Source organism: Acomys minous (assembly GCF_964271855.1).
Source record: "Acomys minous genome assembly, chromosome: 1".
Classification (NCBI taxonomy): domain Eukaryota; kingdom Metazoa; phylum Chordata; class Mammalia; order Rodentia; family Muridae; genus Acomys; species Acomys minous.
The window spans coordinates 12508884-12530515 of NC_140483.1; the positions used below are offsets into that span (position 1 = coordinate 12508884).

At 47.9% G+C, this 21632-nt stretch overlaps 1 protein-coding gene across 1 annotated transcript in view; it reads right to left on the reverse strand.

The window, feature by feature from the left end:
- Positions 1 to 310: 310 nt before the first annotated feature.
- LOC311600842 (calpain-8) overlaps positions 311 to 21632 on the reverse strand; it is a 70238-nt gene continuing 48916 nt past the window's right edge. Inside the window, exons 12-21 of the mRNA XM_084787948.1 lie at positions 20228 to 20439; positions 18940 to 18976; positions 13515 to 13583; positions 10976 to 11033; positions 9585 to 9649; positions 6309 to 6377; positions 5815 to 5893; positions 5163 to 5279; positions 4243 to 4301; positions 311 to 423 (exon numbers count right to left, since the gene is read on the reverse strand). Coding sequence (XP_084644074.1) covers positions 400 to 423; positions 4243 to 4301; positions 5163 to 5279; positions 5815 to 5893; positions 6309 to 6377; positions 9585 to 9649; positions 10976 to 11033; positions 13515 to 13583; positions 18940 to 18976; positions 20228 to 20439 — 789 coding nt within the window. The 3' untranslated portion in view covers positions 311 to 399. The remainder of the gene's footprint in view (positions 424 to 4242; positions 4302 to 5162; positions 5280 to 5814; positions 5894 to 6308; positions 6378 to 9584; positions 9650 to 10975; positions 11034 to 13514; positions 13584 to 18939; positions 18977 to 20227; positions 20440 to 21632) is intronic.

A 21632-nucleotide genomic window follows, 5' to 3' on the forward strand; every position in this document is an offset into this window, starting at 1 on the left:
GCCCAGCTCCCAGCAGGTCTCCCCTCCAAGAAACTATCCATCTTCTCAGCCTTCTGGTAGCTTACAGTCCTATCTTTTCCCATAGCATGAAAAGCCCAGGTTGCCCCTCATGGTTGCACATCTCTAGAGGAAGGCAGACACCACACTGGCCCACAACTTTAATTGATTGCTTTCCTTCTGCTGGGCCCTGGGATCAACTCAAATAGCTCATAGTTCTGTGCTGCTGAGAGATCTGGGGCTCCCTAGGCAGCTCTGTTGGGAAAGGCCAGTGTCTCAGGAACAATGATTAGCTGGAACAATGCGACAATCAGTCGGTAAATGCCACTTGAGGATACATGTTCATAAGATTGCAAAGAGACAAGTGGGAGGCAGGAAGTTGCTGATGTCCAAAACACCAGGTCAGACCAGCACACAGCACAGCCACTGCAAAAGAAGAGACAAATTAGTGCACAGCTCCTAGGGCGTCTGTGGCTCTGGCCACAGATCTCCTCCTTCATGTATCACCACTTGCTCCAGATTTGTCTTGTAGCCAGTGCCTGCCTCACTCACTCATCACTCACTCATCACTCACTCATCACTCACTCACTCATAGGAATCCATTAACAAAGTCCCTAATTCCCAACACAGAATACTACAGAAAATGTGCCTTAAAAAAGAAAACTCTATACCCAAAAGGGACCTCCAAAAGTAGGTGAGTCGATGAGTACAGTGGGCCTTGCCTTTCTGTGAGTTCCACATCTATGATTTAACCAAGGGTAGATTAAAAATATTCAGGAAAAGAATTGCATCTATGTTGAATATGGCCAAATTTATCTCATGTCACTTACTCCCTAATCAAGACAGTGAAACGGCTCTTTACCCAGCATCAGCATTATTATGCTATATTTAGCATATTATACTAGGCATTATATTTATATTGCTTATATTTATTATATTAGGCATCACAACTAGTCTAGAAAGGATTTAGAGTGAGTAAGAGGATGTTCCTAGGTCCTATGCAAACAGTATGCCATTTTATACAAAGGTCTGATGCATCCAAGTATCTTAGAAAGGTTCTGGGATAAAGCCCAGTAAAGGACAATTATTCATATACATATATATTCTTACAGACATACATATATCCTTATGTGTGTGTGTTCTTGTATCCTTATGTCTCTATATTTTTACATATGTATGTATACTCTTACATTCATATTTATATTTCACACATATGAATAAACATTCCATATGTATGTGTATATATTCCTACATTTATGTCTGTATTTTATATATGTATGTGCATATACGTTTTTCTATGTATGTGTGTATACTCCTGCATGTACAATTTATTTTAGGTCATACACGACTACCCACATGTCTACAGGAACCCACAGATGTGTTCCAAAGAAAGTTTTTCTGTATCATAGGAAGTATTCAATACCACTTCCATTCACAAGAAGAATGAAAAGCAGTTAGACTCAGAACATGTCAGGATGGTAATTACCAGTCCTCTAACATGGCAGGACGGTGATAACCCAGTCCTCTAACATGGCAGTACAGTGATAACCCAGTCCTCTAACATGACAGGACGGTGATAACCCAGTCCTCTAACATGACAGGACAGTGATAACCCAGTCCTCTAACATGACAGGACGGTGATAACCCAGTCCTCTAACATGACAGGACGGTGATAACCCAGTCCTCTAACATGACAGGACGGTGATAACCCAGTCCTCTAACATGACAGGACAGTGATAACCCAGTCCTCTAACATGACAGGACGGTGATAACCCAGTCCTCTAACATGACAGGAGGGTGATAACCCAGTCCTCTAACATGACAGGACAGTGATAACCCAGTCCTCTAACATGACAGGAGGGTGATAACCCAGTCCTCTAACATGACAGGACGGTGATAACCCGGTCCTCTAACATGACAGGACAGTGATAACCCAGTCCTCTAACATGACAGGACAGTGATAACCCAGTCCTCTAACATGACAGGAGGGTGATAACCCAGTCCTCTAACATGACAGGACGGTGATAACCCAGTCCTCTAACATGACAGGACGGTGATAACCCAGTCCTCTAACATGACAGGACGGTGATAACCCAGTCCTCTAACATGACAGGACGGTGATAACCCAGTCCTCTAACATGACAGGACAGTGATAACCCAGTCCTCTAACATGACAGGACGGTGATAACCCAGTCCTCTAACATGACAGGACGGTGATAACCCAGTCCTCTAACATGACAGGACGGTGATAACCCAGTCCTCTAACATGACAGGACAGTGATAACCCAGTCCTCTAACATGACAGGAGGGTGATAACCCAGTCCTCTAACATGACAGGACAGTGATAACCCAGTCCTCTAACATGACAGGACGGTGATAACCCAGTCCTCTAACATGACAGGACGGTGATAACCCAGTCCTCTAACATGACAGGACAGTGATAACCCAGTCCTCTAACATGACAGGACGGTGATAACCCAGTCCTCTAACATGACAGGAGGGTGATAACCCAGTCCTCTAACATGACAGGAGGGTGATAACCCAGTCCTCTAACATGACAGGACGGTGATAACCCAGTCCTCTAACATGACAGGACAGTGATAACCCAGTCCTCTAACATGACAGGAGGGTGATAACCCAGTCCTCTAACATGACAGGACGGTGATAACCCAGTCCTCTAACATGACAGGACAGTGATAACCCAGTCCTCTAACATGACAGGACGGTGATAATCCAGTCCTCTAACATGACAGGACAGTGATAACCCAGTCCTCTAACATGGCAGGAGGGTGATAACCCAGTCCTCTAACATGACAGGACAGTGATAACCCAGTCCTCTAACATGACAGGACGGTGATAACCCAGTCCTCTAACATGACAGGACAGTGATAACCCAGTCCTCTAACATGACAGGACGGTGATAACCCAGTCCTCTAACATGACAGGACAGTGATAACCCAGTCCTCTAACATGACAGGAGGGTGATAACCCAGTCCTCTAACATGACAGGAGGGTGATAACCCGGTCCTCTAACATGACAGGAGGGTGATAACCCAGTCCTCTAACATGACAGGACGGTGATAACCCAGTCCTCTAACATGACAGGACAGTGATAACCCAGTCCTCTAACATGACAGGACAGTGATAACCCAGTCCTCTAACATGACAGGACGGTGATAACCCAGTCCTCTAACATGACAGGACAGTGATAACCCAGTCCTCTAACATGACAGGACGGTGATAACCCAGTCCTCTAACATGACAGGACGGTGATAACCCAGTCCTCTAACATGACAGGACGGTGATAACCCAGTCCTCTAACATGACAGGAGGGTGATAACCCAGTCCTCTAACATGACAGGAGGGTGATAACCCAGTCCTCTAACATGACAGGAGGGTGATAACCCAGTCCTCTAACATGACAGGACAGTGATAACCCAGTCCTCTAACATGACAGGACAGTGATAACCCAGTCCTCTAACATGGCAGGACGGTGATAACCCAGTCCTCTAACATGACAGGACGGTGATAACCCAGTCCTCTAACATGACAGGAGGGTGATAACCCAGTCCTCTAACATGACAGGACAGTGATAACCCAGTTCTCTAACTCCACTGCGTCAGAAGCAGGTCATAGGCCAATGCTGCCTCCTCCCTTAGACCCTTGAGCCAAGTCCACACTTTCTGTTTCCCCTACCCTGTGACAGGGCAGCCAGTGACAGACTCTCTTATGCCCCTTACAGGCAGTGACTAGCACTTTGTGTGTAAAGCATGATGTGTCTTGCGCAGAGTCACATTTATTTTACACCTTCATGCTACTTTGCAGGAAATTCAATTTTGGTTTCCAGTGCCCTCCTATATCATCAATTCAGACATCCCAGAAGTCAGGCCTGCTTTCCCCACCCCACCAGACACAGATGCACATACAACTCCATCCCAATTAACAAGAGTTTGCATCTTTGAAATGATTTTAGATACAGCTATATAACTCTATCTTTAAGATAAAGGAAGAAGCGAAGAGGCAAGAGGAAGCAACCTGATTAAATTCTTTAATTACTTAATTTAAATGTTTGACTGACTTCTCAAGATACTATCTACTCCTTCTCCTGGTGTCCAGCACAGGACATGCAGGGGATTTCCATGGCAACAGGCTTGTTGGTAGGAAGATACACAGCATAGCACCTATCCTGCCCAGGGATTTCAAAGTTCTGTCTATGAGGAGCTCCTCAAACCGAGGGACATTTACCTCAGCCAGGGAAAGCTGGACAATGCCATTCTGGTCCTTATCCAAAAGCCTGAAAAGTTCTGAAACGCCAGAGAAGGAAGGAAATTAGTTGTGTCTGTTCCTGGGTTTTGGAACATCAGAGAGAGAGAGAGCTGCCTCTGTTCAGAGCATGCCAAGATGCAACTCTTTCTGTTGCCCATTTCTTTCCTGTGCCCCGCTCTCATTCAACCCTGGGACCAGCTATCAGGGTGGTTTTTCCTGGTGGCAAACGTCTCCCAGACTGAATGGATGAGCCAGGTTGTTAGCAGAGATGGCCTCTGGAGCTGCACCCTCAGAAGATCAGTCAAGAAGCTGGCCGTTTGGGGCGAGAGGGCTAAGAATGGTGCAGCCTCTCTCTATCTCTAGCCCACTGATAATTTGCTCCTAAGACTTCCTACTTTGCCCTCACCCAGTGGAGGGAAAATCTACCTTAAAAAAATATCCCACTGATTATAAGAAAACAGCAACCCACTGCCTAAGGTGGAAGGAATACAGCTATCACCTTTTAGAGAGAACCTTCTCTCTTCCTGGAAGGTGGCACAGCCTCTCAAATGACCCTTATGGTGGCATACAGGTGACTAAATACTAGATGCTCATAACACGGGATATTCAGAGATTCAGCACTGGCCTAGCAACTTGGTATAACCCAGTCAGGATGGCAGAGCTCCAGGTCTCCAGGGAAAGGCAGTTTTGGCCCTTGGGTGTGACCAGCTCAGACACCCGTAGCCCCTAAAGTGTCTAATCCCCTCCCTCTCTGAGTACCACAGTTACACAAATCTCATCCGTACTTCCTTAGTCCCTGGGCTCCAAAGGCACTGTCAGGCCTCACCTCCTGGCCTGTCCCCGCCAATGCTCTGTGTCTCTGAAGAAAAGAAGTAAGGCTAAAGAAAACTGAGGCTTACTGAACAGGGTCTCCAGGCGGATCATACAAGCCACAAATCCATCAAAGTCAACGCCAAGCTTGCTGCATGCATAGCGCAGCGCAATAGTCTGCTGCACCTGGTTGTTGAGAGTGAAACCTGGGGGCCGAGAGAGACCGTGTCACGGGAGGTGTAGCCGTCTTAGCATTTTCCTGATAGACTTCAAGGGGCTGACGGTCACAGGGGCCCTCCTTGATTCTGTGTAAATCTCTAAATCAGGACTAGTCTTCCTTTCCCGGGGAAGTCCCGGGAGATGCCCTGCCAACAAGTCTCTCCACTTTTAGGGATGTCTCACCAGCCCCTTCCCTGGTCCAATACCAGCTCAGTGCTGGGGCAGTCGTGGCTACACAACCACAGTAATTAAAAGTAGACCGGGTGAGGGGCTTTGTGTCTGTGTCCCTCTGCAGAGCCCTGCGCCTTGTAACTGCTGTCACTGCCTCAATAACAGGCAGAGAACTGAACCCTGAGCATCTCCTCCCCCATAGGAAGGGTCCTCAGCAAGGCTTTGTCATCACACTGGCATCCAATGTAAGAAAGCTCTCAGGAATGACCTTGGCCCCCACCGTCAAGAGAACAACTATTTCCAGTGGGCACTTCTGAGTCCTAAGACCTCTTCTACAGGATGGGGCCTCACCTGCTTTCGTGAGGGCTGTCCTCATCTCATGGGCATCAATGGTCCCCACATGGTTGTGGTCCAGTTCCTGGTAGATCTCCTGAAGCCAGAGAGATTCCACGTGAGAACAGCTTAGCCCTAGCAATGACAATTTCCTCTCAGTCTACTCCTCTCTTGGGAAGCCAAGGATGCACTCAAGAGAGACTGTATTGACGTGCCCAATGAAATTTCAGAACAAATAGAAATGGGGCTAAGTGTCAGAGTAGTGCTTTGTCCTCTGAACGGGCCTTTCCTTGTAGGGAGTTCTGGCTCCTTTCTGAATGGTGCACCCATGTTTGGATGGTTTTGACCAGAGTCTGGTCAGACTAGGAACTAGAACATTCCAGAAACAAGTGTTATAGAGGATCAGAAAGAAGGAAAGGGGCCAGGTCCCAGATAAATGCCCTTCTCTCCAAAGAGAGAGACAGAGAGGGAGGGAGCAAGGAGAGAGAGGGGAGGGGTGGGGGGGAAGTTACCAGATACTTGTGAATCTTCAGCCAGAGTGTCTTGAACTCCACAGGTCCCAGGCTTCCAGTCCCATCGTTCTAAGCTTGTTAAAGGACAATATGGACGAGCTCCAAGTCATCCGTGAGTTTTTTTTTCTCTTGTGAGCCCACATGAATGCCTGAAGCCATAGTAAACCTTTCCTGTCTGCAGCAGACACCATGGGGTGACGGTGGGAAGCAAGCTCAAACTAAGACTAAAAGGTCCAATACTCACTACAGAGGTAGGAACAAGAAACAAACCTTCGGCAGCCTAAAACCTCCTAGCGCCAACACTGATGGGCATTGTAGCCTCGTTATCCTGGGTGGCAGTGAGTGGAGCTGTACGGCTTGTATTCTCACTTCCAGACTAAAATTTCTATGATTAGTTCAACTTCTCATTCAAACCATGACAGTCTTGTCAGAATGTCAAAAATAATCACCCAGTGTGGCAGCCACAGGGTCTTCTCAAAGGCCATAAGAAAACCGGAAGAAGCATGCTTGTTGGGGAGGTCTTGAGGGATTTTCCGTACCTGACCTATCTTCTTCCATGAGTACTTACTGGGTACTGAGCTAGAGATGGGTGGTTGGTGCTAAATTATGCTTACCCTCGTGAATCTCAGTCTCTTTTCTCACCAGTCACAACAAATTAATAAACCTAAGAGTGCAAAGCTCTCCAGTCTAGAATCTGAAGTGATTGTCAAAGGCCCATGAGATAAAGGTTCAGTCCCCAGAGTGGCACTTTTGGGAGGTGGTGGGACATGACAGGTCATCAGAGGCATGACCCTGAAGAGGATGCTGGACCCTGTCCCTTCCTCACCCACCGTCCCACACTTCCTGGACACCATGAAGTAGGAGGCTCTTCTCACGTCCACCTCTATATCTGCCTCATCACAGGTCAAAACAGCCAAAATCACGCGCCCAGATAAGTGCTCATCATGTCAGGTATTTTGTTAAAATTGTGGGATGCTGACTGACATCCTCATCCTTTCAGAGCATCCGGTCTCGGGCTGTATTTCTGATTGGCACTGAAGGATGTTGGCTGGACCACAGCTCACATCCTTACTACAACACAGACAGCTAGTCTCCGCAGAGTGTGGGCTCAGGGAAATCGCACCCCCGAGGGGTGGCACTTTCAATGCTTGCATCTCATTTCACTGCCACAACGGCTGCACAAACCAGGCGTTCTTATCCCATTCTCCACGATAAGACCCCAACTGTTCAAGCACTTAGTAACTTCTCTAAATGTATATGCTTCGTTAGTAATAAATATAAATTTTGAACCTTTGCTTGTTCCAGAATCCAGATAGACCTGTTGAGTCAGGGTCGCCAGGACTGGAATGTAAGCAATGGCATTTTCAAGTTTCCATGGGTGAGGGAATCCTGACAGGTGCCCTGGCACGTGAATTGGTATGCTACAGGAAGCACCGCCTGCCGTAGGATTCCATGGATACAGATGATGCCCACAGTAGGCAGACTTACATAGGTAGGCAACCTAGCAGTGGCTGCCGTGGAATTGAGGTCATATAAATAAAGACTGACTACTAATATGAATGCAGGATTTGGGTGGGGAGAGGGGGAGCAGTGTGTGTGTGACCAAAGTGTCCTAAACCAAATGGTGATGGCTACACAACTCTAACCCTAACCAGATCCATGGGATGAACTGTGCATCCTGACTAAGCATATTTTTGACACATGAACTACATCTTAATAGATGTCCTTTTCCTATCTTCACAGGCACCTTCACTGCACATAGAAATTAAAGCACTACTCCATACTGGAGCAAAGACTCCAAAAAAAGACAAAGTCTTCATCCTTTGTAGTGATAGGAGATACAGGGCCACTAGGACCGATGGTGGGTAATTACAACAAAATCTGTGTCTGAATTGAAATCAACGGAAAGCTCTGATGAGAATGTTTCTGAGATCGAGGATTGGTTCACAGCATAGTGAGTCAAACTTAGTTTTCTGTGAGGACAAATTGAACTGCTAACCACACACGCATGGAGAAGGACACAGGGCAGAAGAGCTCCAGCACTATTCAGCTAGTGCCCACTTGGGGCTCTAGGGTCAGTAGACAGCACTACCTCCCCATCACTAATGCAGCGACTGGCACACACTCCATGACCATGACTCTGCACAACCCCTGCCATGTGCAAAGGACAGTCCCTCTTCCTGGCCTTCCTGGAGCTGGTGAAGGGGTCCTGTAGTAAAGTTGCCAGATCTCATCATGAACAAGGCCCTAAGAACTGAGGGGGGCCTTCCTAGGCTAAAGAATTATCCCTCACCACCACTAGGTGGAGAAGGTCACTTGGACCGGTCCCAGGCAAAGCTTAAGGAAATGCGGTCAAGCCTCCAGCACCCTGTACTTTCCTCTAGAACGACCCTGACGTGTAGGACGCCCTTTCTCTACCCTTCACGACAACTCCATCGCGTTTATAATAGGTTGCATGTTTATGAACCCCAAATCCATGTGTTGAAATCTAACCCCAGTGTTAGGGTAGCAAGAAATGGGGCCTCTGGAAAGTAACTGGATTACAAAGGAGGAATCCTTCATGAATGCCATTGTGCTGTTGTAAATGGTAATTCCAAAGATATCCCCTTCCAATGTGTGAAGTTACAGCCAGGAGCCCAGAGACAAACTCTCACGTGGTAGACAGGGTCTGCCACTTCTTGGCCTAGGTTTCCCGGCATCTCAAACTGTAAGAAATGTCTACTATTTATAAGCCACAGTCTAAGGGCTTGTGTAATACTATTCTGGAAAACACTGGAAAGACTATTCTTCCATAGGAGATGGGGGTTAAATCAGGTCACAGAGAACCAATAGGTTTTCTCTTGGATTATAATCGTGAGCTATAGATAGTGTGTGTCCAGGGACCATACTAAGTGTCTGAAACAAAGATCATTTAATGACAGGGAGCGCCAAGGAGGGGTTAGATGAGCTGGTGGGGACACTCTGGTCAGCACAGTGTGGAGGAAGAAGGGGGACAAATGCCCCACCTATTATCTCTAAATTCAGGTATGGAATATCTTGGGGTTTTTTAAAATGGATAAATGAGAGACAGTCTCACATGCGGTGAAGACAGTCAACAAAAATGATACACTTTTCTTTAAAACTCAAAACACAATCCATGGTATACACTCAGTAAATAGGTTTCCTTTTTTTTCATTTTCTCCCCTGTCCTCCCTCCTTCCTGAAAAAAAAAGGGGGGGAGTGGGGTAGAAGAGTCTGTAAAATAGAAAAAAAAATGATGTGACATTTAAAGGATACATCCAGCAGGCTGATCATTTCTCTGCAAGTGTTGATGTTGAAGCCATCAAATTTCATATCTGTTCCTAAATATTTTAAAAGAAAAGAAGGTGGGAGCCAGCATTGTTTGAGGACAAAGAAAATAAATGATCTAGACAGGAGGAAACCATCAAAGAGAGTACAGTTTCCATGGAAAAGGTGAGAGCACCATGGGCGCTCAGGACAGATACCCCCAGCCTCCAGATACCCTGGGATATGGTGTTGACCAACACTGGCATTGATCGTCAACCTCTGAACTTCAGCTTTGGTACCCAGAGATTTATGTTCCGTCATCAAAGGGAAGCATCCAAGAACTAGTTGAGCATTGCAACAAGGTAGGGGAGGCTTTGTTACCAGGATATTGGTGTGAGGCCATCCTACCCTCCATCCTCACCCGGCCCTCTTGGCTTTCCCTGTCACTATATGATCTAATGAAGAGCAATCCCCCTTGGCAGATGTTGCTTTCATCTTCATTTTATAAACAGGGATCCTGATGCCTAGGGAGCTTATACGGTTTGCTCAAAGTCAGGGAACAGAGCTGGGACTTCACCACAGGCCACTTGGCTCCATAGGCACAACATACAGTAACACTATGAAGCTTCTCTCTACCTTCACTTGGGAGCCAAAATGGGTGTTAAAGACCCTGTAGCCCCCTCCTCCACTCTGTTCTGAGCTTTAGAAGGAACGAGAGCAGAACAGAGCTTAGAAGGGCTATGCTAAGCTATGGCAGAGCTCTGAGCCCCAGGACACTGCTCAGGGCCCTGTCTGTCTCTGGGCTAGCATGAGCGCCCATCACCCAAGCAGCTGAAGGACTTAACCCTGGCCATACCTAGACCAGAACAGAAGGTAACTAACTCCATGCTGGCTCTGAGGGCACTGAGACATAAAGTGGGAGAGTGCAGTGTCCTCCTAGGGGGACAGTTTGACACTTGGGCAGTCCATGCTTACAGAAGTCTAAGGCTTTGAGTAACTGAGCACAAGCAAGGACAGGCAGAGTCACGTGCGGTGTAGTAGGGGATCTTCAGGCAATGCTATCGCATAAATCAAGCACAGCCCAGCTTCCTTTCTTTCAAGACTTACAAATGATTGCATTTGATGTCAGGATTCTTGGTCCTGCAGGGCCTGCTTGCTTGCCAGTGTGGATCTCACCTCTCCCAGGGCCATCTCCTCCCCAGCCTCTTCTATCTGCCAGATACAGCCTCACTGCCCAGTCAGCATCTCTGAGGTCAGAGGCAGCCTGAACCCCTCCCTCCTCTCTACCTGAGGTGTTTCTAGCCAACCTCTGCCTGCACACTCTTTTAGCCCTGCCTCGAACCTTTCACCACAGGAGGATGCCTGTGGGTTTCCTGAATAGGCCCCAGGGGAAAACTCACGTTTAGAAAACACTCCATTCAGGGCCCTCTTGAGCTGATTGGCGCTGATCTCAGAATCCTAGAACAAGCCCAAATGTGAATTGTTTCAGACTCAACAAGCTGTTTCATGGCACTCAGGGTGAGCTCCCTCCCCAGGCAGACTCCGGCTCCACCAACTCTGTGATTTTTCAAAGCAAGCGAGATAGGTATCTTTAGAAACTCAACTTCCCCCAACAGCCTGGAAGGTCACCGGAGGGTTAGTAAGAGAGAGCGAGAGCTGGTGATGGCACGAGCTTGGCACCGAACTCCACAGATGGCTGCCAGCCCAGCCTCTGGCTGTGTTTCATGGGCTTGCTTAGTCGGAGAACAGAGTGTGACAAGTAGCGACAGTGGGAACTAGCGCTGATGTACCACACGCCCTACGTGCAGCACCGTTACATCTGTAACAAAACGGCAACCACGCTACAGTTAAAGAGCCGTGACTGTGGAAACTGCCAATCGCCGTGCACAGGCACACACAAATGCGCGCACACACAGTGTCGTCTATCACTGTGCTGTCATGGCTTGGGGTTCACAGACACCAAGTGCCAGATTTCCCATGTGTGTGGGGGCTGCTATTACACGCAGGAACACGTTTTAGGCTGGGGTTCAGGTTCAGGGATTGAAGCATCCCATGTGTATTTGGTGTGAACGCTGAGCCAGAGAGAAGACGCATGCCTGAACTCCCAGACGGAAGATACGCCTCAGGCAGGGAGAGGGGCAGTAGAAGCAATGGGCTGGGAGCTAGCTTCCAATCTGGACTCTGCCCATTTTTCATGCTGTGACCTTAGTCCAATCACTCTGGACCACCTAGACTCCCCCCACACAGGCCCCAGCATTGGAAAGGTTAAGATCAAAACTGCATAAAACAATGTCTCGGGACGGCCTCCCCAGGATATATGTTTTAATGTAACACCAGAGGACACTCTGGAAAACCTCTGGGTAGAAAGGCTCCATCATCTACCAGGAAATAAATGGGGTGCTCAGAGTCCATATTGGACCTGGGCTGTGACCTTCATGTGGCCTTGTGAGCTCGGACCAGCTCCTTAACCCTCTGTCATTTTATCAGCAGAAGGAGGGGATGGTGGCCTGTGTGCCCGTCCCTTCCCCATCGGGAGAGAGGAAAGTAAGAGAAGCTTGGGAAGAAATCTATAAACAATAGTGTTTCTTCTCTAGTGTTTTCAATGTGCTGAATAAAACATGGTCCCTTGGCAGCTGAGGAAACAAGCCTCTGTTGGGAAACGCACTGGCCTGAGCCACTGGGTAAAGCAAATTGGTGTGTTCTGAGGGAATCCTGGACAGTGGCAACACACGGGGGCTGCTTGTGGGTTTGTCTGGCTTTGTTACATTGCTACAAAGGCTTCTTTTCTGGTATATTTTGTTTTTCCATTCCTCCTTCATATTCATTCCTTCCCTCCCCCCTTCTTGTCTCTCCTCCTTTGGTTTTTTGGTTTGCTTTGGTTTGGTTTGGTTTTCCGAGACAGGGTTTCTTTGTGTAGCCTTGGCTGTCCTACACTCACTTTGTAGACCAGACTGGCCTGGAACTCACAGTGATTCGCCTGCTTCTGCCTCCCCGAGGGCTGGGATTAAAGCACTTCATGACCCACCATGGGTTCTCAGTCACTATGGGGCCAGTAGGGACACACTGAATCTTTGGTGAGTTCAGACTTACGACCTCTAAGTGACTGGAGCCAAAATGAACCCCGGACATCAGGGCAGAGGAAGAAAGAATGGGAGACAGCTGTACATACCCTGATCACACACACACACACACACACACACACACACACACACACACGCACACACGTGCACACACACACATACACACACACACACACACGCACACACGTGCACACACACACATACACACACACACACACACACGCACGCACACACGCACACACAGGCATGCACGCAGACACATACACACACACACACACACACACACACACACACACATTCTCTCTCTCTCTCTCTCTCTTTCTCTCTCTCTCTCTCTCTCTCTCTCTCTCTCTCTCTCTCTCTCTCTCTCTCTCTCATTCCACAGGGCAGGTGCTGCTGGTCTCCCAAGTCAGTGGGCCAGGTTGTGTCTCCAATCCCAGGGCAGGTTAACAGAGTGACCTCCTGCTGTGGCTGGGCAGTTCCACTTCTGAAGGCTTTCGATTTAGAGAGGTCACACCACCCTGGCTTTCTAGTCAGAGGCCCCCGTCTGATGGGACCAATTTACTAACTGAAAGGCTTTTGGCGAGACCCTAAGATTGAACTTTTCTATTTTCTCAAGTCAGTCAATGCAGGAAGAAAAGTGGCCTCTGGGACAATAGTTACTCTCTCTTCCAGAAACACAGGAAACACCTGCCAGGCTCAGACAGGATGAAGTGACAAGAGACAGGCACAGGCTAGAGACCCAGAGGATGCTTCTTCTCTCTCCTGTACTCATGTAGACCCAAGGGAGTGAGCGCAAGCATGATGTGAGCCCTGAGCCTACTGCTGCCCAGCCTGGAAGCACCTGCCCTCCGCTCACCTTGCCTGCAAACTCCTCAAACAGGCTCCAGAAACGTTCATCCTCTCGATCCACCTCACAGGGAAGTGGCTGAAAGAGAGGGCAGTGACGATGTTAGAGCAGGAATTGTGGGGTAAAATATGGAGAACCCCATTAGCATCTATTGTGAGCCTGTGTTCCGGCCTGGCTTTGGGCTAAGTGGAGACATATGGTGCTATGAACAATGGGGCTTGGGAGGTGTGGCCTTGCTGGAGGGTGTGTCCCTGGAGATAGGCTTTGGGATTAAAAAAAAAACCTCATTCCAGGTGTGTTTCCGCCTTCTTGCTTGGACTTGCATTTGAAGATGAGAGTTCTCAGCCTCCTACTCCTGTTACCATGCCTGCTATTAGCTGCTAGGCCTAGCTGTCATGATGACGTCTTAACTTTCTGGAACCGTAAGCCAGGACAAACTCATCCTTAAGTTGCCTTGGTCACAGTGTAACTAATACAGCTGGCAAGGAAGGGAGCCACTTAGGGGGTTAGCAATCCGGCAGGGTGCCATGTCAGACGCAGAGCTCCTCTGTGTGCTCTGCACCCCTGAATTTCTCCTCTTAGGACCTATTTTCATGTTGATTGTCTATATGTGTGTGGAGAGGATGTGCTCATGTGAGCGCAGGTGCCCGTAGCGGCCAGAGACGTTGGATACCCAGGAGCTGGGGTTACAGGCAGTTGTGAGCTGCCCTACCTGGGTCCTGGGAACCACACTTGGTTCACTCTCAACTGATGGGCCATCTCTCCGGGCCCTCAAGCCTCGCATGCTGGGTTTCAACCCTGAATCGCTTTGAGAACAACAAAAACAGACGCAGGGAAATCTCAGGCTGGGTCTGCAACCTCCCAGGGGGCTGAACTCCAGAAATCATATGAAAACACATAGGGCTGTTCGTGTGTGTTTTCCTAGCTTTTGCAGGGCCTCAAAAAAAAAAAAAAAAGAATAAAAAGTATTTAATCAGCCTAGTAGATATAGTGGGATCTAAAAACCAGAAGACTGGAGCTGACATACAAATCGGCTGCTTACTGGAGCCAGTCTCTCTGCACGCTTAGCATCCACTTCCTAATGCTAATATTAAACTACCTAAGACTGTTTCATAGGATCATGTTGAAAAGCAAATGAGAGATAACGTGTGTCGGTCCTTTAAAAACTGCAAACCATCCTTTGAGTGCCTTTAGCTGAATACTTTCAAAGTGATCTCCGGCTGTCATCGCCAGAAAGGATGAAGAAGAGGAAGCTGCCCAGACAGCCCGAAGAGTTTCCAGGAACCAGGTTGATTTCTTCCAAAGCCATTGCTAGGATAAGCACACAAAGCCCGGGGTAGCCTAACGATGCTGTAATCGGAAGTCGTGGTGGTAGGAGTCGTATTTTCCTTACTTACTGCCCGTGAGGCTCATTAAGAGAATCATCTCACTTAGAGGGACCACGCTGTGAGGTCGGCTCATTAGTAAACACTATTCACATATGGGGAAATTGAGGTTTAGAGAATTCACATATGGGGAAATTGAGGTTTAGAGAATTAAGGAACAACGCAGAAAGTGGGGGGGGCGGGCTAGAAAGATGGTAACAGCCAGAGGTTGGAGAGGACTACAGCAAAGTGGCATCTTCTAGACATGAGAAGGCTGGTGCATTCATGAACTCACAGTAGCTGTGGCCACAGAGACAAGCCTGCACAAGATGGAGCCAGTCAGCTTGCCAGCGTGGGTAGGCAAGAGGCACCTGAGACTCTTCCCCCAACTGAAGAGCTTTTGGCAGGTGATGGGTGCTGATGGAGAGAAGGTTGAGTTTCTTCAGCTGTGGGGCCATGGTAGAGTGCCCGTGCTTCAGTGTGCGGCCCTACTCCCATATGCGTGTATTGCACTAATTGTGCTAATTGTACAACTGCACTAGTTGAACTCGGTGGGTTATGAAGGAGGGGAAGTAGGAAGAGGGGAAAAGAATGAAGCTGAGGTTGGGGGAGGTTGGAGAGGGGAAATGGGTGTGGTTATAATCTAAATATATTGCTAAGGAATACAGAATTAGCATACACACATAAACAGGTAAGTGGCAGGCCAGGATCATGAAGCTAATACGTGACGGAACCAAGATCCAGACACCCCCACACCCCTGCGCCTCCTTCCATCCTCTGGTGCGACGGCCAGAGATTGCTGGGCGAATGAACAGCCCATGACTTGGCGATTTGTACACCCATTCTGGAAGGCTGTGAGACTTCCTGTATCGTACGTACATCCTGTGCTCTCAGCCTCCTCTTTCCTTATCTCTACCACAAGGCCACCGACACATACCATCACATACAAGATGCACAGATCCAGAAGCACACGTTCCTTCTTTAGAGGAAAAGGTGCTATTTGTCACACATGCAATTTAAGTTGGTTTTTTTTTTTTTTTCAGAAGAGAAAGACGTCATATTGTTCATGCAGTGTACTGTAAAATCTAGTGGCAAGCCCACAGATTCTAGGGGGGGGGAAGATGATATTCTATTATTCTAGGGAGAAAAGGTGTGAAATTGTATTTTAAAGGTCAGAGCCAAACTCAAAGAAAGAATAAGCAGGCTACCAAGATGAGACTTGATAGTCTATGACCATATTGTGGGGGAGGAGGTCCCCCTCGGTCATAGACCTAGGGGAGGGGAATAGGGTGAAAGTGGGAGGGAGGGAGGGAGGGAGGAATGGGAGGATACAAGTGATGGGATAACAATTTAGTTGTAATCTGAATAAATTAATAAAATTAAAATTAAATTTAAAAAAATTTTTAAAAAGGTCAGAGCCAAGTGAGCCGGTACACCCTTGAATACCAGCCCCTGCAAGGCATAGGCAAGAAGGATGAGCACTCAAAGCCAGCCTGTGCTACACAGAAACACTGTGTCTCAGACACACACACAGCAAGCCAGTGTACACACACAGACAATGCTGTCTGCAGTGAGGGGGAACCATAGCACTGGACGTGGGAACCTTGATACACAAGGAGTGGGGAGGGTATATTGATATAGTGAGAGCGTTCCGCCAATGTGTTCATCCATTCACCTGGCGAATTGGAGGCTGCCCTAGGTCTGTGAGTTGATGTAGTGGTGAGCAAGATGCTGCCCTTATCTCAAACAATGTGTTGCCGGAGGAGTGTCTGCTGTCCTGGGAGGATGTATGTAGAACGCGTGGCAATGATGTGGCCACCAGAGGAAGGCAAGGGAGGAGTGATGACATCATCTTAGCAGCCCTGCTCAAAGGCATACATCTGCACCCCGGGAGTGGCTGGTTCACAGTATGTCTCCCTCACTCCAAGCAAGGCAGTCAGGCCCTTTAAGATGTCTGTCTGTGACATGGAGGTAAGGACACAGGAGTTCAAGGAGGCCAAAGCTCTCCCTATTTCCTGTAAAGTCCTGAGCTCAACAAAGGCAGTACTGCTGTTGTGTGTGTGCTGTGCATACATGGGGGTATGGTATGTGTATTTGCGTGGCATGTGCAAATGCATGTGAGTAGTGTGTGTGTATGTGTGTGTGTGTGTGTGTGTGTGTGATAAATCTGCTTATGTGCACATTATACATGCAGGGTATGTGTAATGTTATGGTGGCTATGTATGTAGTATAGTATATATGATTGTATAGTGTGAAAGTATGTGTGTATAGAGTATATGTGGAAGTGTACATCCTGTATGGTAGGTATGTGTGAGAATACATGTGTCATATGTTTTATGATAGGTATACAGTAAAAATTATGCATAGTTACATGTATATAATTGTATATAGTATGCATGCATGGTGTATGTATGTGGTGATTATGTGGTGTGTGTGGTATATAGTATGAGTGTGTGATTGTTTTATGGTGGTATAGTATGTACATGTGGCATGTTTTATGGTAGGCATGTGGGGAAGTATGGTGAATGCACATGTATGTATATAAAGGTTGGTGTGTGTGTGGTGTGTTGAGTACATATGTTGGGACAGAAGTGACCATATGAGAGAATCAGAGTTTCTGTGAGCTGGAATATGCTGGAAATCCCAGACTCCCCTATACGGTTCCATTACTACTCTGGGGGTCACAGAAGGCTCTCTTCCTAAAGGCTAGCACTTTACCAAGCTGTGGGCCAAATTCAGCAGCCTGTGAACTTGTAGCCCATGTTCTAATTGATGCATGTATTGTGTGTGTACATGTATGACCTGATCACGGGATGGCCAAGGCCAAACCATGACCAGAAGAGACTTTATGTTACTCTGGGGCTTTGGAAAACCCTAAGACCACGGGTGATGGAGACAGGGAGCCCCATGATAACTAGAATTGCACTTCCGCCAGCCTGGGTCAGTAGGCTGTGGGGTCAGTTTTAAGTCATTCAGCAGAAACCAAAACAGTTTTGTAATTCTGTACAGTTGACACCAACACACTGTGGCTCATCTAATATTCCTGTGCCTCCACAGTGAGAATAAGCCCCTTGGGAGTGATGAGTCTGAGCCAACATCTGCAGGTAATGCTCAGTTACCAAGAGCCAAGCCCAGGAGGGGCCTGGCACTGCGGGGAGGGGGCTAACAAGTGGGCTGCAGACCCTGGGCGCAGCCACATTGAATAGAGACTGTGGTAAGATAAAGCAAATGACAGGGCATTCCCTGCCAGATAAACTCATACCCAAGCCCAGGCAGATGGATCCTCAGGTGGCGTGTTCCCACTCAGCTGTAGAAACACGAACTTACATGTTTGATTATTTCCAATAATAATAGACCATGTCTATCCCACTGCTGTTCCTGCCAGGACAGCAAGCTCAGCCACTAGAGGGCACTTTGAGTAGCAGTTGCATACAGATACTAGGTCCATTTGGGCAAACAGCAGAGAAATGTAGTATAGTGAAAACTTCTGAGGGGGTTGTGGGTCGAGCAGTAATGGGGAAGGGATTCCTTTAAGGGGTTTAGCCATGCCGTGGTAGTGGAACTGTATGGGGAGTCTGGAACATCCAGCATATTCTGGAAGTTCAGTCACCTGTGGCATGTGAAGATATCCCACACCCCTGGGTCCTTCCCCCATGGAACAGAATGATCACACACACACACACACACACACACACACACACACACACACACCACCACCACCACCACCACCACCACCATGTGGAGTGAACAAGAAACTGAACTCTTACTTCAAATCCTGCACATTTCTTTGTGTGTATGCATATGCACATGTACATGTTCATGTGCATGAGTGCATGTGTGTGGAGGGCACATGTACACATACGTGATTGTGTGTGTGTGTGTGTGTGTGTGTGTGTGTGTGTGTGTGTGTGTGTGTGTAGACTAGTGGACAGCTTCTGGTGTCATTCCTTAGACACTATAGTACTATATCTCAGAGAAATAAAATGTTAAAAGGGCTGTGTCAAATCAACAAGAAACTCGAATGCCTGCTATGCAGTAGTGTGAGGGATTGGCATAATAGGATTGCATACCTCGTGTGGGTTTCCAGCTATGGCATCCCCAATTTCCCTGAAATCCAGACAGAAATGAATTAAACATGAAAAAGCCAGTTCAGATAACAGCTGGGTTCTTTTTTAAGGGAGAATTTCTTATTATGGGGGGTTTGATACCCAGTTTGATACCCAGGATTTTTAGTGCCTGCTCAAAAATATTGTATGACTAACACCTAAAAGGAACCCTTCCCATTACTCCCCAACCCACAGCCCACTCTGAGATTTTCATGAGATAAGGGGCTTCCCTGCTCTCCCACAGGTTCTAGGATGCTGAACACAGTCAGCTCTGAGACACTGCCCCATGGCACCCCAGTGGCTACTCTCCTCTCATGACTGAAGATCTCACTGCCAGAGCCTCATGGAGAACGTGGAACATGATGGGTGAGTATGTGGCAGGGGATACGCAGTGTGTGTGTGTGTGTGTGTGTGTGTGTGTGTGTGTGTGTGTGTGGTGTGGATTTGTGGCGTGACATGTGTATGTGGTGCACATGGTATGTGGCTCATGAGATGTGTATATAGTTTCTGGGTGTCTATGTGGATATTCTGTGTATGATGTGTAGTGAATAAGCGTAGTGGGTGTGTGTGTGTTATGTATCAGGGGTGTGTGTGCATACTGTGGTATGTGGTATTGAAATGTATGCTGTGTGTTATGTATGTAGTGTGTGTGCATGTCAGATGTTTGTCTATATATGTGATGTAGTATATATAATATATGTGGTTTTGTGTGTTGTAATTGATGCATGTATTGTGTGTATACATGATATATGTGGTGTGCGTGCTATACATATATGTATGCCTATAGCGTATATGTGCTATGTGTATACATTATATATAGTGGAAGATTATAGATGTACACATTTAGTATATATGACTAGTGTATTTGACACACACACACACATATATATACTATGTAGGTGGTGTGTGATGTATGTAATTGGCTTGCGTGTGTATGGCATATGTACTGAGTATGTGGGTAGTGTGTGCACACCCCTAGCCCAGATCTCATCAGTCTCACTGCTGTTGTTAGTGACCTTTCTCCTCAGCCTTGATTTTTCTGCATGAGGAAATTCCTAGTCACATAGATCAAAACGGAGGCAGCACGAGGCACACCTAGGGAAGGTCCCTGGGAGGTGTCATGCTTTCCAAACTTCCTCTAGAAGCATCAATCAAGATCTAGGGGCAGGCCACTCAGCAACGGGTGCCTCCCCATGTTGTACTACCGCCCATGCCCTGACTCAGAAAACATCTCCCCACAAAGCAGACATACAGAGCCTTGGCTTTTTTCTCTGAGAACACCCTCAAGCAGAAGTCACCGTCCTTGAAGGGCTCGAAGGTGGACGGCACCACCAGGTACTGTCCTGGGGGGAGTCGGATCCTGCTGGACACCTCCCGAAGGTTCATGTAGGTGCTGGAGCGGGCAGAGGGCTGGTGGCCCAGGAAGAAGTCCCGGCCCAGGTGAACATCCGTGTGACTCTCCAGCTGCACAAAGCAATGGACAGAGTCAGTTTCTCCTTGGAGCCCAGCCTGACCCTGGTTGGGGATTGTTCACTGGAGCTAATCTCTAAGAATCTGGAGGCTTTTGGTTCAGTCATGAGCTAGCTCACTGTGTCTCAACCATCAAGAGGATTTAGGGTGCCTACTGGGTGCCAAGCCCAATGAGGCTGTGGCCTTAGTTGTGTGTTGTTGGCCATCTCCTATGCCCTCTAGGCCTTCCCAGTTAAATGAGGGGAGGGACTCAGGGTATCTAGGGTGGGTCTCGCATATTCTCCCTCATAATCCGAGCAGCAGCTCTCCACAGCTGTCTCTGCAGGAAGAATGCCATTGACTCTCACAGTCCAGAGTAGAGGCTGAAGATGGAAATTTCAACCCTGGTCCTCAAGCAGAGCACTCTGTGAGGTGACTAAAGTGACCATTCTCTGAAGAAGACAGACAGAGGAGACAGCTATCCAGGCCTGGCTCTGGGTCCCTCCTGGCCTCACGGGAATCAGGACTCTGCTTCCGCAGAGAGGATGAGATAATCCCATGAATTTGCAGCGAGGTCTGTGGAGGCTGCTGTGTGACACGGGTTAATTACTGACTGCAGAGTGCTCCAGAATCACAGGTGCCGGCATCGTTAGCGCTGTATTTAACCCTCCCCAGAGCCCTGTATCTTTACAATCAATCTTTATACGATGCCTGTGACAGATGCAGGTGCAGGCAAGCTGCAAGAGCTGAAACATCCACCCTGGAGTCGTCAGTGTCCACGCATGCTCACCAGACCTTCCCTGGGTCTCAGTTCTGCTGATTGGGGGAAGGAAGTAGGACCACCTGTCCCTCTGTCACTGCCCTGGCTGGGACTCCTCGGGATCCTCCCAGGTGGCAACTGGGGCAGCCATGATGCTTCGGATTTTCTCTGAAAATGTTTACTCAGGTTTGGTTTCCATTCTTTTCTAGAACATAATGTGCACCAAACCATGCACCCTGGCTCTCCGCTCCATGATAAATAGCGTGGATCTGTGATCCAAGCGCAGAGAGGACCAGTAGTCTGCAACCTGGAAAGACAGCCTGGTGCCCATGCCTATGAATCTGGCCTCTGTTGCTCTACCTACACCCCTGGTCAAGCTGAGAACCTGGGAGAAGAAAAGAGGCTACAGCCTGGCACATCCCGCTGCGTCATTAGTGCAATTGACTCC